We start from the raw sequence: 15,176 nt of genomic DNA, 5'->3' as shown, positions 1-15,176 counted from the left end.
CTGTTTATTTCGTGCTCTGGGACTGAGATCCCCTAAGAGCACCGTGCAAAAAAAAAACGATACAGGAAAATTTAGTAGAAAGGTTACAGGCGATCATGGAAGCTTAAAACTTAACAGTAAACAGTGAAACAGTAAATATAAGTATTAAAGAATAAGAAGGAAAATAAGTTTTCACATGTATGAAAAGTTATACGAGAGAGCGCACAAGACGCACTTACTCTAGATGGAAACTAGAAATAAAGATAAATAAAGATAAATGAAGATAAAATAAAATAAAATAAAAATAAAATAAAATAAGATATAGTTGTACATTAATAATTAAATTAAATTAAATTATGCTGGCTCTACAAGCTTACATACATTGGGGACTAAGCATCACCACCTGCAAGCAATAACGCACGAAAGGCCGTCTTAATACCTTGCAAGGAGGCTCTCCTCCTAAGGTCTATTGGTAGAGAGTTCCAGAGTGTGCAGGCTGAAACCGCGAACGACTTGTGGAAACACTCCGTACGGAATGGTGGGACCATACAGCCTAGATCAAAGCGCATCGTCCGTTTCAGCTTGGAAGCAGTCAAGGAAGTAGCTGTCACGTGCAGCCCTGAGCATTGCCTTAACCTCATTACGCAATGCTATAAATCGAACATGCAGATGAGGCAGGCGCGTTTTCACGAAGGCTCGACGGAGCCGATCCCTGCGACGAATCCACTTTCGCAATTCAGCGGTGAGCCACGGGGCGGGCCGCCGCTTCACATAGACCTGCTTTTTTGGCGCATGAATGTCAAAAACTCCCAAGATAGCTGCGTTTAGAAAGTCCACCTTCTCGTCGACGGATTGAAGTTGGTACAGGGGCTCCCAGTCCAGGGCCGAGAGGTCTCGGAGAAGAGCCTCCGCGTTCACCCTCCTGAGCCTGCGGCAAGTAAATGAGATAGGCTCGCGCGCCGGCACGATAACATCGTACACCACGAAAATAAGGTCATGTGCAGATAGGAATGGCACAGGATATTGGCCAAAAGATCGAACATTAGATGCGTCATTGACAATGCAAAGATCCAGGCGGGTACTTGACGTCGCAGTGTGATGCGTGGCCCCATGAGGGACAATATGCAGTCTATTTGCCGTACAGAAATCGCGGAGGTGCACAGTATCGAACGAGGCCGCGTTTAAGTCCACGTTGAAGTCTCCAAACATAATACCATGAGAGTAGTCCGGAATAATCTCAGTGAACCGATCCTCGAACACAGAGAGATGGCCCAGATGAGGGGGGCGGTACACTACCGCCAGCAAAAGCGCCGGAGCATTGGGAAGCTTGAGTTCCACAATAAGAAATTCAGGTAAGCGGTAGTAAAGTTCAGGCGACGCCGACAAGACAGAGACTTGAAGACTGTCAGCCACAAATATTCCCACTCATCCTTCAAGTTTGCCCACCCTGTCTCGGCGCAGTAACTTATAACCCGGTAGCTCTACCATCTTGTCCAAAATCTCGGGCTTAAGCCAGGTCTCCGTCAGGCAGATTACATGGTAAGTTTTGGACATGAAGTGCAGGCGAAACTCGTCGATATGAGGCAGCAGCGACTGGCAATTTACATGGCAGAAGGTGAGATGCCGGGGCCTAGTAGAAGAGAGGGATCTATCCATAGTTAATTAGGCACGCTTTGGCCTCAATCCTCCTCCGTAGGATGGGACAATGAACACTGTCCAAGGCCGAAAGTCCGCGATCAGGTAGCTTTGCAACTGTACAGTTGTGACACACCACAGGAACGTTTTCAGAGACACAGGTGTTAGAGCGGTGATTGCCAGCACAGTGGCCACAGTGAACCTCTTTGTTACAATCCTTGGCCAAGTGTCCGAAATTAAGGCAATTAAAGCACTAGAGCACCCGAATGTGATCCGCGACACGAGACGAATTCCAGCCAAGCGAGATCTCAGGTAGAGCAAGAAGAAGCTTCCGATTTTCCGCCGTGGTCTCAATAACGCAACGAGTAAAACGACGCCCCCGAGGTGGATACATATATACGAGTTTTGTGTCTTCTGCTTTACTCCCGACAAGGTTTAGCGCGAGAAGGTTTACCAAAATTGCATCGCGACTCATTGCAGACGGGACATTGTGCAGGATCATTCGAGGGTTGAGCCTTACGTCCTCCTTGACTGCGAGACCGGCCGCTTCCAGACTAGCAAGTCCTTTTAATCTCGTGAGGTCTTCTTCCCTCGCCTGCAAGCGCACGCCATGATTGCGCACACTTGAGTCTCGCGATATTTTAATACCCAGGGCCGCCGGGTCTACCGATCCATGGAGCGCTTGCCTAGTGACCTTGACAGACGTGAAGCGGGCCGCTTCAGACGCCTTAGGTTCGATAATAACGCGGTTTTTAGCGGCTTTTGGCACCATAAACGAGGAGCCACGTGCAAGGTACACCGTTTCACCGTTCCCAGCAACGGCTTCAGCAAAAAAAACGCGTAGCAGGGGCCCCGATCCCGTGCCTAGCACCATCGCCCAAGGGTTCTTTGGCTTGATTTGCCTTAAGCAGCCTATCACACGCGACGATAGTTTCAAGCCTGGTGAGCAGTTGAAGATACGCGGAGCTTATGGCGTGAAGAGAGTCATGATAGTGGTTCAAGGCCCCATTTACCGGCTTGCGCCTATCCACCGATTCCTTACTTGTCAGTAATACAGAGGCTATAACTTCTCTCGAGTTAGTCATCGAATTTAGCATTTTTGTGACGTCTGCATGTGAGTAAGGAATATCTCGCATAAGCCCAGCGAGCCCAGCGAGGTGTTTAGGCGTCATCCTGACCACTGACTCCGGTGACTTTGCGTCAACATCTTCAACGGACTCGAAGTCCGACTCATTCTCCGTCTCATCGCAGTCTTGCCGTGGAGTGAGAGGCGACGACCCGGAACCCGCCATAGGAGTAAGAGAAAAAGAGAGAGAGAAGTTCAAAGATTAGGCTGCCCACAGTGCCGTGTACGCCCCAGCCAGCCAAGAGAGCGACCCGCTCCCCACTATCACTTGACTGTCAACCGTCAACCGTCAACCTTCACCTCACATACAGTCCCCACTCGCTTACACACCGCCAGTCGAGGGAAACGTCCTCGCAACTAGATGGACAGGCGATAAACAGACCGTGACCACCCACGCACACCGAAAGATCTCTGTTTGTTTGTTTGTTTGTTGGTATTTAGTCTAAGAACAGCACCAAAATAAAACCACACGCACACTTGCTGACTGTACACAATCTCGTGTCACCTTTGAGTGATGGCGAATCCGAAACCAAGGAAAAAGGCACGAAACTATTACCAAAAATCGCCGAAATCAGTACTCTACAGTATAAAATGCTGCACCCGCCCCCCCACTGTTACTGCATACGCCCAAGGCAAAACTGCCAGCTAGGCGGCAATGTACGCAACGCCTCGTTTAATAGAGAAAAACTTCAAGTAATCGGAGCGATTGAATAACACGTCTATCCACGGTTTAATAACGTCGAAGAGGGGCAGAGAGGGAGGGAGGGGCAGAGAGGGAGGGAGGGGGAGAGAGAGAGAGAGAGAGAGAGAGAGAGAGAGAGAGAGATTTTAATTTTATGCCGTGGTCTGTAGGAGCCAATGGGCAAGTTTAACAGAGACAGAGAGAACAATAGAATATCTTAATAGTATTACTAGAAATAGACATGACATAAACAGGAAGAGCAACAGCAAACTTATAATACTAAATACATATAATACTATATAGATATAATTAGGAAAAGAAAATAAAGAGGTACATTTGTGAGATTTATCAAGGGCAATGTAACAAGATAACAAAATAACACCTATAATTACGATAATGAGGTAGGGAATAGACTTAACCTAAAAGGGAGTGAACGAAACTTAGTAATCAGAGCCTCGGCGACGGTGGTAGATTGACGGCTGCTAACTCCAATGCGAAAAGCCGATCGAAGAGTTTAGCCTTGAAGACCGCCAGAGAGGACGATTGCCGGAGTGATAGGGGTAGACTGTGCCAGAAATAAATAGCCGACAGGAGAAATGAATTTCGGTAGCAAGTCGTGCGGTGAGCGGGGATATGAAATGATGATGGGTAATCTGTAGTTGCAAGCCTCAAAGAGCGACGTACGTCGGGATCTGTTTCGACAAAAGAACTTCGTAAATAAGTCGGTATAGACGTCAATAGAAGCTGATACAGAAAAGAGCCTAAAAAGTACAGGTGACGATTTGCTACCGACAGCCATTTCAACTGCAGACGGTAAGGTGTAATATGAGTGTCCCTACGACAGTTGTAGATAAATCGGATGCCACAGTTTACGAGCCTCATCAATTTAAGATTTAGATAATCGGTAAGGTCGCAATAGACGAGGCTACAGTAGTCAAGATGAGGGAGAACTAGCGCATGAACGAGCAGCGTTTTGACTTCCGGTGATAGAATATTTCTATGTTGTTTTAATTTATGAAGAGTCCCATGGACTCTGCAAGAGATCTGAGCTACGTGAGCGTTCCAAGATAAATCGGCAGAAATAAAGACGCCAAGATTTCGAACTGAGTTAACGTATGGGATACACTGTCCATTTATAGTGACTCGTGGAAGATTGTCGTGACACAGTTGAGTAAGATAGGAAGAGCTACCAAGGATAATGGCCTTGGTTTTCGCAACATTGAGCTTCAAGCCGTTTTCGGTCGCCCAATCCGACACCGCCTCTACATCGATACTGACCCGGCCGAGAGCCGAAGCAATGCCGGTCAGGGAGGTATGCAGATATATCTGGAGATCGTCGGCAAATACAATATGCTTCGTGTGGGTTAGTACATGGCCAATATCGTTAATGAAGATAAGAAAGAGAATCGGACCCAGTACCGAGCCCTGAGGAACTCCTGAGTGCTTTGTTAGGAAGCTAGAATGTGTGCCGAAGAGAGTTTGGACGGCCTGGGATCGGTTTGAAAGGTAAGACTGGAACCACCTAACTGCATCGGCAGTCAGCCCGTAACGAATGAGCTTAGCCAGTAGTAAACGATGATTTATACTGTCGAACGCCTTCGAGAAATCGAAAAGGACTAAAATAGTAACGCATCTATTATCAATCGCTTCTCTCGCATCGTCCAGTAACTTGAGCAGGGCCGACTGGGTACTGTAGAATTTACGAAAACCCGATTGATACGGATCTAGTATGGCATTCTGCTCGAGGTAGGCCATAAGTTGAGTTGCTACTAGCTTCTTAAAGACTTTCGAAAGATGAGCTAGATTGGCCACAGGTCGAGTATCTGATTCGGAGGCAGGTGATTCACATTTGTTCAACGGGACGACATAAGCCCGTTTCCAGATCTCAGGAAATGAAGTATGACGAAGGGAGCAATTGAAGAGGTTTGTCAGAAGAGGTGCGATCACGTTTAGGTGATCCCGGAGGTGTAATAATTGGATATCGTCAGGGCTCTGACCGCGCGATTTAGTAAGACAGGATGAGAGTAGGCGCAGGACTTCGGATTCAAGGACAGGTGACAACGAAAACTGAGATTTGACCAAAGGTAAAACGTCTTCTAGCAGCTGATCTAACTCATGAATTGAGCAGGGAGGATGGGCATTTGTGATGGAAGTATAAAAAACATTTAGTTGGTCAGCCCCGAAGTGATGTAAGGGGGAGGCCAGCGGACCCTTTGATACAATAAGAGAGAGAAGGAGAGAGAGAGATTATAACCCAAGAAGCACTCAAAAACACAGCAATCATTTTTACGAAACCGAAACTATCCTCTCGACTCTAACCACCCGACTCGGAGCTTCGGCGCGACCGCGAAATGACTTAAATCTAAGCTCGACAACTTAAATCTTATTCTTTATTCAAACTAAACGCCTCTAAATCTAAACTGTACTTACTACTATCTTAGACTCAACTTAACATGACGTAACCGCAATGGGATTAAACACAATCTTAATTGTAACTCAACTCAATTAAAATGAAATCTACACGATATGCAACTCGACACCACACAAAATAAATCGTAACTCAAACATAATCGAAACTCCAAACCGTGGGATTCGCAACTCAACCGATACTAAACCGACACAACGACACTCGAATCATAATCATGATTTGATCAGAAATCATTAACGCTAACTCATTTCAGTGCAATTACAACGCATCCGAGCTCAAAACTTCCTCAAAATCCTCAAAGACCCTATTCGCTAATTCGAATACTCCCTTTCAGCAAATCGCAACTTACACGAGAGGCGACACTGTAAAACACGATACCGCGACTCGACTCTGTACAGCGGAATTCGGGCTGTACGTAAAACGAAAATTGACTCTACGCGTTATCCCGGAAACTCAAGCTACGGCCATCAAAGAAGGAGATCGGCAATGAAATTTCAAGTATCCTTGTAACGCAATTACAAAATGACCAACCGTCAACCGGTGCGCCGATCTAAATCAGTCTCGAAATTGGTTGGCTAGGAATTAATAGCGCCTACCGCTTCGCAACGACACCAAAAATCTCCCAATCCAATTTTCGAACTTAAGTTCCGCTAATCTTTACTAGCAAACGCAACAAATTCTATTCCAAAAGTTCGTCTCTAGGCTTGATTTCTAAATTTTTATCCTTCAGTCGAATAACGCCAGGAGCCGAGTGAAGAGCTTCGCTACGCGGAGCCAAAATTCAAACACAGGCGCTATCAGTCGCAAAAGATTGCCTGGATCTCATTGTGTTGCAACTAATGGATCTGCGACCAAGGGTGGAGGAGCAGAAAATGAATACACAGACTAGAACTTGATTTGGGTGTATTCAAGGTGCCATAGAAATCAAAATATAAACAGAGCTGTGTGGAAGCAGAGTAACTACTCTGACAACACGCAAATCACGACTGATCTCCTAATTCATCAGCTCATTCTTACACCTTGTGACGGGTTTTGAGTCCGCACTAATTATGTGGAAGGGAGGAACAATTAGAGACGGGGCGAGGAAGTCGAGACTGATTGAATAGGTAAAACTTTGTGTCTGTATTTGTGGGGGAGTGTACATGAGTTGCGATCGGGGGGGGGGAGTCGACTTAAAACTACAAAAGATTATTACAATGGGGTTGTAGACATTAACGGTGGCTGATCACGCCTCAGCCCTTAGCGTCACTTAATTCTAACTTACAGGTACGCGCGCGGGGGGGGGGGGGGGGGGGGGGGGGGGGGGGTAGGGTGACGGGGAGTGTGAGGTAGGAAGGGTCGGTATATCGGGGGAAGGTGGTGTAGGGTAACGGGGAGTGTGAGGTAGAAAGGGTTGGTATTGCGGGGGGAGGTGCAGATCGGCGGTAGATTGCAGGCTAACCTGATGTCGTCGGAGTGTCTGTGTAGCGGTGTTGAGGGGGGAGCGTCTGGGGTCTCTGGTCTCCTCGGTTCGTCGTTCTCTCTCTCTCTCTCTCTCTCTCTCTCTCTCTCTCTCTCTCTTCCTCTTTCCTTCTGGCGTGTCACGTCACTCTTCTTCGTAGGTCGCTGTCGTACTGCTGGCTGGCGCTCGGCTCAGCCGAGCGTCGGTGGGCTTCGGTTAACTTCGGGTGTTTCCCGACGGGACGGGACTCACCCGTTCGGCTCTTCCCCGCGGGTTTGGGGTTTGTTGTGACTTGCACTCTAGGTGCAACGTCACAACTCCCCCCTTCCCACGCGGGGCGAGGCCTATAGGGTGAGCCGGCTTCGGTGACGGGTTTTGTGGTCATTTCGTCTGTGTTTTTCCTTTGGAGTTGGTTTTCTCCTTTTGGTATTTTCCGTCGTTTATGTGCGCTGTCGTATCTTTTTGCTGTTGTCCGGGTTGCTGTCTGCTCCGATCTGTCGGGGTTAAGGGATTTGAGTCGGGTTGTATTTGCGGGGGTGTGCGTTGGGTGTGGGGTTGTTGGTTGTCTTATATCTACTTATTCTACGTGGTCTCCTGTGTATTTATCAAAATTATGCTTTTTCTCTTATACTAACTTATCCTATTCTTATACTATTTTGTACTTAAATTTTTGGTTTTGGTTCGTTGGCTCTCGTTGGTGTGGGTCTTGGTAAGTTTCTGCGTTGTTCCTTGTTCCTTGTGGCTCGTGGTTGCTTCTCCGTGGTTCTGCGTTGGAGTTTTTGGGTTGTGTTCTGTTTCTCTGGCCTCCGTCTGTCGTTGTTCGTCCGTCGGTTTGGTGTTGTCAGTTTATTTAGTGTTTTCTGTTTTGTTCTTTTTTTTTTTTTTGTATCGTCTTGCGTCCTGTGTTGTGTGTGCGTCGTTGTTCGTCCGTCCGTTTGATGTTGTCAGTTTATCTAGTGTTTTCTGTTTTGTTCTTTTTTCTGTTTACGTATTGTTTTTCGTTTTTTGTATCGTCTTGAGTCCCGTGTTGTGTGTGTGGTTGGTTGGGGTGTTTGTGTCTGTTCGTCTGTGTCGGTGAGTGAGGTGGTGTTGGTGTTATTGTCTGTGTCGTCGTCCGTCGTTTGTGTCTCTTGCGTGGTTGTGTGTGTTGTTTCGATATGTATAACTGTGTCTGCGGTGGAGGTGGTGGAGTCTGTGTCGGTGTCGGTGTCTGGTGTGTTTGAGGGGTGTGTTTTGTGTGGTGCTGTCTGGTGTGTGATGTGTGGTTGGTGTGTAGAGGTGCTGGTTTCTGTCTCGTCTGTGTTCGTACGTTGGTGTGCCCGTCTGATGATGTATCTGTCTCTTTCTGCCTGTAGTTCGTCGTCCAGGGTGCTTGTGGCTTGTAGATTTGCAATGATTGCGATTATTTCTGGGGGTGGTCCTACGTGTTTTCTGTCTGTCTGTCTTGTCTGCGTTGGTTCTGTGCGTGTGTCCATGTTGGCAAATGTTTCTAGGATTCTATCTTCTGTTGTCTGTGGTCTCGTAAGTCTGGTGCGTGTCCATAAAGGGGGTGATGCGGGGAGTAGTGTGTGTCGAGGTTGTGTGTGTCGTGGTGTTGGTGTCGATGTGGGGTGTGTGGTTGTGTGGGGTGTTTGTCTATTGGTGGGTGGGTGTGTCGTCGTATGCGTGGTTGTGGTTCGTGTAGTTGGGTGACTGTTGGTGGGTGTTGTGTGTCTGTGTTTGTTTGTGTGCAGGTCTGTGTGTGTTGTGGGTATTTTGTGCCCCGGACCAGCCCGTTGCACTTTGGGCATTGCATTGGTCCGGAGAGTGTAACTGTGTGTGTGGTCATTGGTGTGTGAGTTTGTGAGTGTCTCTGGGTGTTTGTGGGTGCGGTGGTTGTTGTGTGTGTTGCTGTCGTGGCGTTCTGTGTTACCTGTGTGTGTGTAGTGGGTGTCGGTAGTGGAGTTCGTCGGGTCTCTGTCTGGTGTGTGCCGTCGCGTCCGTATCTGTGTGGGTGTGGGGCCTGTCCTGGTGTTTGTAGTAGTGGTGTTCTCTCTGTGTTTGTTTGTGTGTCCGTTGTTGTTGTCGTCGGTCTCGTTAGTCGTAGTGTCATTAGGGCCGGTATTCTTGGTCGTTTGTCTTCCATGTTGTCTTTTTGTGGGGTGAATACACATGTTAGTTTATTTTCGAGATGTGTTATCGGGCGTGGTTCTTTTATTGCTTATTTGATCATGTATATAATTTTAGGTCTTCTATGTGGCATTTTCCTATATTTTTACCGCTTTCTGTTGTCAATTCGTATATCGTGGGTGAGATTTTCTTTGTTATTATGTATGGGCCTATGAATTTTTTACTTAGCTTTGCTGCCGTTCTTTCTGGTCCGGATGAGAGTGTATGGTTCTTTTTCAGTACTCTGTCTCCTTCCTTGAATTGTATGTCTCGTCTTCGTAGGTTGTAGTAGTGTGCTTGTTTTTCGTTTGCTTCTATTAAGTGCCTCTGTACTTCGTCTCTAAGTGTTTGTAGTCGTCTCAGGTGATCTGTCCATCTGTCTGTGTCTTGTAATTCTATTTCGTCGTCGTTCTCTAATTGATTTCTTAGGCATTGTGTAGGATTTAATTCCCTTCCTAGGTTCAAAAAGGCTGGTGTGTGTTTAGTTGATGTGTGTGTACTGTGACGTGGATTTTTCTGCACCTCGGTCACTCGGAGAAAATGACCGAGAACTTCCCGCGTGCACAATAATTTGGCGTCCACGATGTCCCCTGAACCTGCAATAAGACCGCAAGATTTGTTGGGCGCCTGGCGTGGTCAACACGCCTCGAAATCGGTAATACGATATACCGCGACCATATGCTCGGTAGCTCATTACCGCGGAGAGGGGAGGGGTAATTTTTGGGTAGAGAGAGATACGCCACACGTACGTTGACAAGTTATTTTACAAAGCAGCGAGAAAGTTAAACAATATACTTCAAAATAGCGATAATACAAAAAAAAGTTAAAAAAAAATAATAACAATACTGCGAACGTCGCCGCCGCGATTCCAGATACTGGCTTAAATATAATCACAACAAAGCAAAAACAAAAAAAAAATCAATAGATCTAGGAGAACTTTCCGGCCTACGTGCGCTAGTCGCCGTCTTAACGATAACCGCTAACTTCCAAATTAATAACAAAACAGGACCCGACACGCTGCCCGCGATCGTCCTCTACCGAATGGCGCTAATCGCCAACTTAATAATAAACTCCTCGCCGGAAACGGGACCGAATTTTTGGCCGACGCTGCCCGTGATCGGTAATGAATCAAACAATAGAAAAAGAAAGAAAATTACTTATGCCTACGGGCGCTGATCGCCACCTTATTTCTAATCACTAATACAAAAGTCCAAAAGAAAAAGAGAAGGTTCGTCGCGTCACCCGCGACGGTCCTCTACAAAAAAAAAAATCGTTTACACGCACCCGAGCTCAACGGCTTCCACGACGGCGGGACGCGGTCGCGAATTCGAACGCTCCCCGTTAGACTGTTCGCGACCTACACGAGAAATGAGGTGGTATCGTAATAAATCGACGTGACCCCGTGTAACAGAATTTGATTACACGCAAATTCGAGACGACCGCGTCTCGGCTCAACCCGTGACTCGATCCGGACTTCTCAATCACCCGAAATTGGCGCTACTTTATTACGCGTAACTCAGGCTACGGTCACCAAGCAGATTTATCGGCTAAAAAATCTCGAGTACTGTCGTTAATGCAAATCCTCTATGGCTATCCGTTCCTCGGCAAGCCTTTATTTATTATCTCTCGAAATTCTCTCGCAAGAATATTAGCAGCGCTTACCGCTCCACATCCAAGCCACAAAGCAGCCTACTCCCTCGTGACGGTGTCCCTCCATTCTGCTTCGCAAATACCCACGCTACTCGTCACACTCAACCAAAAAAAAAATTCTACGCGAGAACAAGCTCTCCCTACTCCCGATCGTCGCCAGAACTAGAGTGAGCTCATCTGGCCGATCGGCCGCAACGCCGATCTCGTCCCGCGAATCCTTCGTGACGTCATAACCCTAAGAATGCGCAACAATCGATCTGCCATCGATTTTGGGGATTGCGCAACTTGACGCGCACCTGTCGTCGCTACGCGGCGCAGAACTTAGGGCTAGATCGCAATGTTGTCTCCTGCGCCGCTCTGCGGGGTCCTGGGGTTGGGCGGGGTGGTGCTCCCTCGTCGCTCGCTAGTCTCCCGCGGGTGCCACGTTACAGTACATGTATTGATTGCGAATTGTAAGTCTTGTAAGTGTATGTCCCATTCTGTGTGGTCGTTGTTTACGTAGGCTTGGATCATTGTTTTAGCGGTTCTATTGACTCGTTCTACGGGGTTGGCTTGTGCGTGGTATGGGGGGATTGTTGCGTGTCTTATATTGAATTTTTGTGTCAGTTCGGGTATGAGTTTGTTTATGTATGGTGTGCCGTTATCTGTTAGTAGTATGCGTGGTGTACCCCATCGTGATATTACGTGTGAGTGGAATGTCTGTTCTACTGTTTTTGCGTTTGCTTTGCGTATCGGTATAATTTCCACCCATTTGGTGTATAGGTCTTCGAAAACTATGATGTATTGGTTTTTTTGTTTTGATAGTGGGAGTGGGCCAATGATGTCTGAGGCTACTACTGTCCACGGTTCTTCTATTATTTTTGTACCCATTAGCCCTGCCGGTCGCGTTTGTATTGTTTTTATTCTTTGGCATGTGTCACATTTTTTTATGTAATTTACTGTGTCTCTGTACATACCTGGCCAATCATATTCTTTGGCTACTCTTTGATATGTCTTTTCGATCCCTAAGTGGCCTGCTTGCGTTACGTCGTGATTTTCGTGTAGTATGTGTGTTATTTTGTCTTTGGGTATTACTAGTTTCCATGGGTTTGTGTCTGGTAAGAGGTTTGAGTGTAAGGGGTTGGGGCGGTGGAAGTATAGTTGTTTGTTTCTGATTCGCCATGATTCGTTTTTCTCTGGGCGTGTTTGTACTTGTGTTTTCTTGTATGTGTACTATTTGTCTGTCGTGTCTTCTATTGTCTCTATGTGTTCTTCGTCTTGGTGTCGTCTTGAAAGTGCGTCTGGTACGTCGTACATTGTATCTTTTCGGTGTGTAATGTCGAAGTCGTATTCTAATAGTTCTAGTGCGCATCGTGCAAGTCGGCCTGTGGGGTTTTTTAATTCTCTTAGCCACTTCAGTACGTGGTGATCTGTAATTACTTTAAAGTGGTATCCTTCCACGTAGGGTCTGAATTTTTTTATGGATCAGAGTACCGCCAAACATTCTCTCTCAGTGGTGGAGTATTTTCGTTCTGCCTCGCTTAGCGCACGGCTAGCGTATGCTACGACATGCTCTTCGTCATCGAGAGATTGTGTTAGTACGGCACCTATCCCTGTTCCGCTAGCGTCTGTTTGTAGTGTGAATGTTTGTGTGTAGTCTGGGCATGCGAGTGTGGGTGGTGATGTGAGTGCGTGTTTGATTGTGTTGATTGCGTTTTCTTGTTCTTCTCCCCAGTGCCATTTCTGGTCTTTTTTCAGTAGTCGTGTTAGTGGTTCTGTAATGTGTGCGAAGTTAGGTATGAAGCGTCTGTACCATGATGCCATGCCAATTAGTCTCCGTAATTGTTTTATTGTTTTTGGGCTTGGGTAGTTTTCTATGGGTTGTGTTTTGTCGGGGTCTATGTGTAGTCCGTGTCTGTCTACTATGTATCCGAGATATTTTACTTGTGCGCATCCGAATTCGCACTTCTCTGGGTTTATTGTTAGTCCCGCGTCTGTAATCCTTTTGAGTATTTGTTCTAGTCTTTGTAAGTGTTTGTCAAATGTTTGTGTTACTATTATTATGTCGTCTAAGTATGCGAATGCATATGGTTCGCATTCTGGGCCTATGAGTCTGTCTAGTAGTCTTTGGAATGTCGCCGGTGCGCCTGTCAGTCCGTATGGCATTCTTTTAAATTGAAATAAGCTCATTCCCGGGACTGTGAAGGCTGTTATGTGTTTACTGTCTTCGTCGAGTGGTATTTGGAAGTATGCTTGGCTTAAGTCGATTTTTGATATGTACTGTGCTGTCCGTAGTTTGTCTAATATTGCTGTCATGTATGGTAGTGGGTATGCATCTTTTTTTGATACTGAGTTTACTTTTTTGAAGTCTAAACAGAAACGATATGTGTTATTTGGCTTTTTTATCATGACGATTGGGCTCGACCATTCACTTTCTGATGGTTCTATCACGTCTTCTCTTAACATTTTGTCTATTTCTATGTGGATGGCTTCTCTAATTTTTGGTGATACCATATAATATCTTTGTTTTATGGGTTCGTGTCCTTGTGTTTCTATTTTGTGTTTGATTAGGTGTGTTAGGCCGAGTTGGCCTGGTAATGTTGAGATTTTCTGCTGTATTGTCGTCTGTAGGTGTGTGTGTTGTGATTGTGTGAGTTCTTGTATTCCTGCGCATATCTGTGGTTCGGTTTCTTCGTCCTTTTGTGTGTCGTCTGTTGTGTGTGCGTTTGTGGGTATGATTTTTTGATTTGTGATTTGTGTGTTCTGTGGGTTGTCTTTTGGGGGGGGTGTTTTCCGGTGGTGTCTTCGTGCTGGGTAGTGTTGGGGTTAGTGGTTTTTGTTTTATGGTTGTTTTTTCTGTGTTTTCGTGTCTTTCTGTTGTTTTCGGGTGCGTTTGTTGTTTCGTTGCTTCTAATTTTTCTGCTGCTTTTGCTTGTTTTGTGTGTGTTTGTGTTGATTGATGTCGTATTTTTCGTGTTTGATGTATTTGTATGTATTCTTTGAGTGGTGTTGGTAGTTCTTGTGGTCTGGCTTGCATGTGGTAGTGTGTCTGTCAGTCGTCTATAAGTGACCATGTGTTTTCTCCATAATTTATTTGTATTCCAAATCTCATTAAGCCGCTGTTCCCAATGATACATTGCGAGCCTAAGTTTGGTATTAATCCGAAATTAATTTTTTTTGTTATGTTGCCGAGGCGTATTGGGAGTGTTACTGCTCCTTCTATCGTCACCTGTGTTCCGTTTCCCATTGTAGCTGTTCTGTCGGGCGTGTCGTCTATTGGTGTGTCTGTGTTGTGTAGTATTTGTATTACTTCTGCGCCTAGGTATGAGTGTGTCGCGCCTGTGTCTATTAATGCGTTAAATTCGTGACTGTGTATTTCGATTCTGATGTGGAATCTACTTTCAGTTCTGTTGTTATCTATTGTCGGTGCTACTGTCTCGGGTGTGTTTGTGTTGTTTGTGGGGCTGCCCTCCACCCTTGCTGGGTCAACCCTTACTCGTTTCCCTGGTTCTGTACCTGTGTGCATTGCCATCTGAGGTGTCCGGGTTGGTTGCAGTTAAAGCATCTGCGTGGTGTTGTGCCTGTGTTTGAGTTCGTTTGTGTTTGTTGCTGAGTGTAGTGTGGTGAGTTATAGGTGATTGCGGGGTATCGAGTCTGTTGCGTGTTTTGGTTTGTTTGGTTTCGTCGTATGTTGTCTGTGAGTGCCGGTGGTATATTTGGTGTTGGGAGTATTGCTGGGCGGGGTTGTGTTTGTGCGTACTTGTATGGGATGTATTGTGTGTGGTGTGTTTGGTGTGTGTAGGTTTCTTGTGGGTGTGTGTAGTTATTTAATATTGTTTGTCTTGTGTTTTCCCATTCGATGTTTGCTTCCCATTCTTTGGCGGCTATTTCCAGTTGGTCGAAGTTCGTGAAGTCGTATGGTTTTATGTATGTCTTGTATTCTATTTTCATGTTTCTGTATGCCAAGTCTTATTGTGTTCGTGGGTGGTATGGCGGTTTTAGTTGTGATAGTAGTGTTCTAAATTGTATTAGGAATTGTGTAATTTTTTGTGTTGGTCCTTGTACGTAGTTTTTGATTTTTTGTTCCAGTCTGTCCCTGTGTTGTATG

At 46.1% G+C, this 15,176-nt stretch overlaps 1 protein-coding gene across 1 annotated transcript; it reads right to left on the bottom strand.

The window, feature by feature from the left end:
- Positions 1-537: 537 nt before the first annotated feature.
- On the bottom strand, positions 538-1,188 carry LOC107219354. Its single transcript, XM_015657551.2, has one exon. It carries the CDS (start codon positions 1,186-1,188, stop codon positions 538-540), a length of 651 nt encoding a protein of 216 aa, XP_015513037.2.
- Positions 1,189-15,176: the final 13,988 nt, after the last annotated feature.

This window comes from Neodiprion lecontei, chromosome 2 (assembly GCF_021901455.1).
Source record: "Neodiprion lecontei isolate iyNeoLeco1 chromosome 2, iyNeoLeco1.1, whole genome shotgun sequence".
In the NCBI taxonomy this organism is placed as follows: Eukaryota; Metazoa; Arthropoda; class Insecta; order Hymenoptera; family Diprionidae; genus Neodiprion; species Neodiprion lecontei.
The sequence above is the reverse complement of the archived record's forward strand: the minus strand, read 5'-3'. Positions and strand labels throughout refer to the sequence as shown.

Excerpts from the sequence above, each read along its gene's own strand:
- LOC107219354 (XM_015657551.2), bottom strand. The coding sequence starts at position 1,188 with ATGTTTGGAGACTTCAACGTGGACTTAAACGCGGCCTCGTTCGATACT.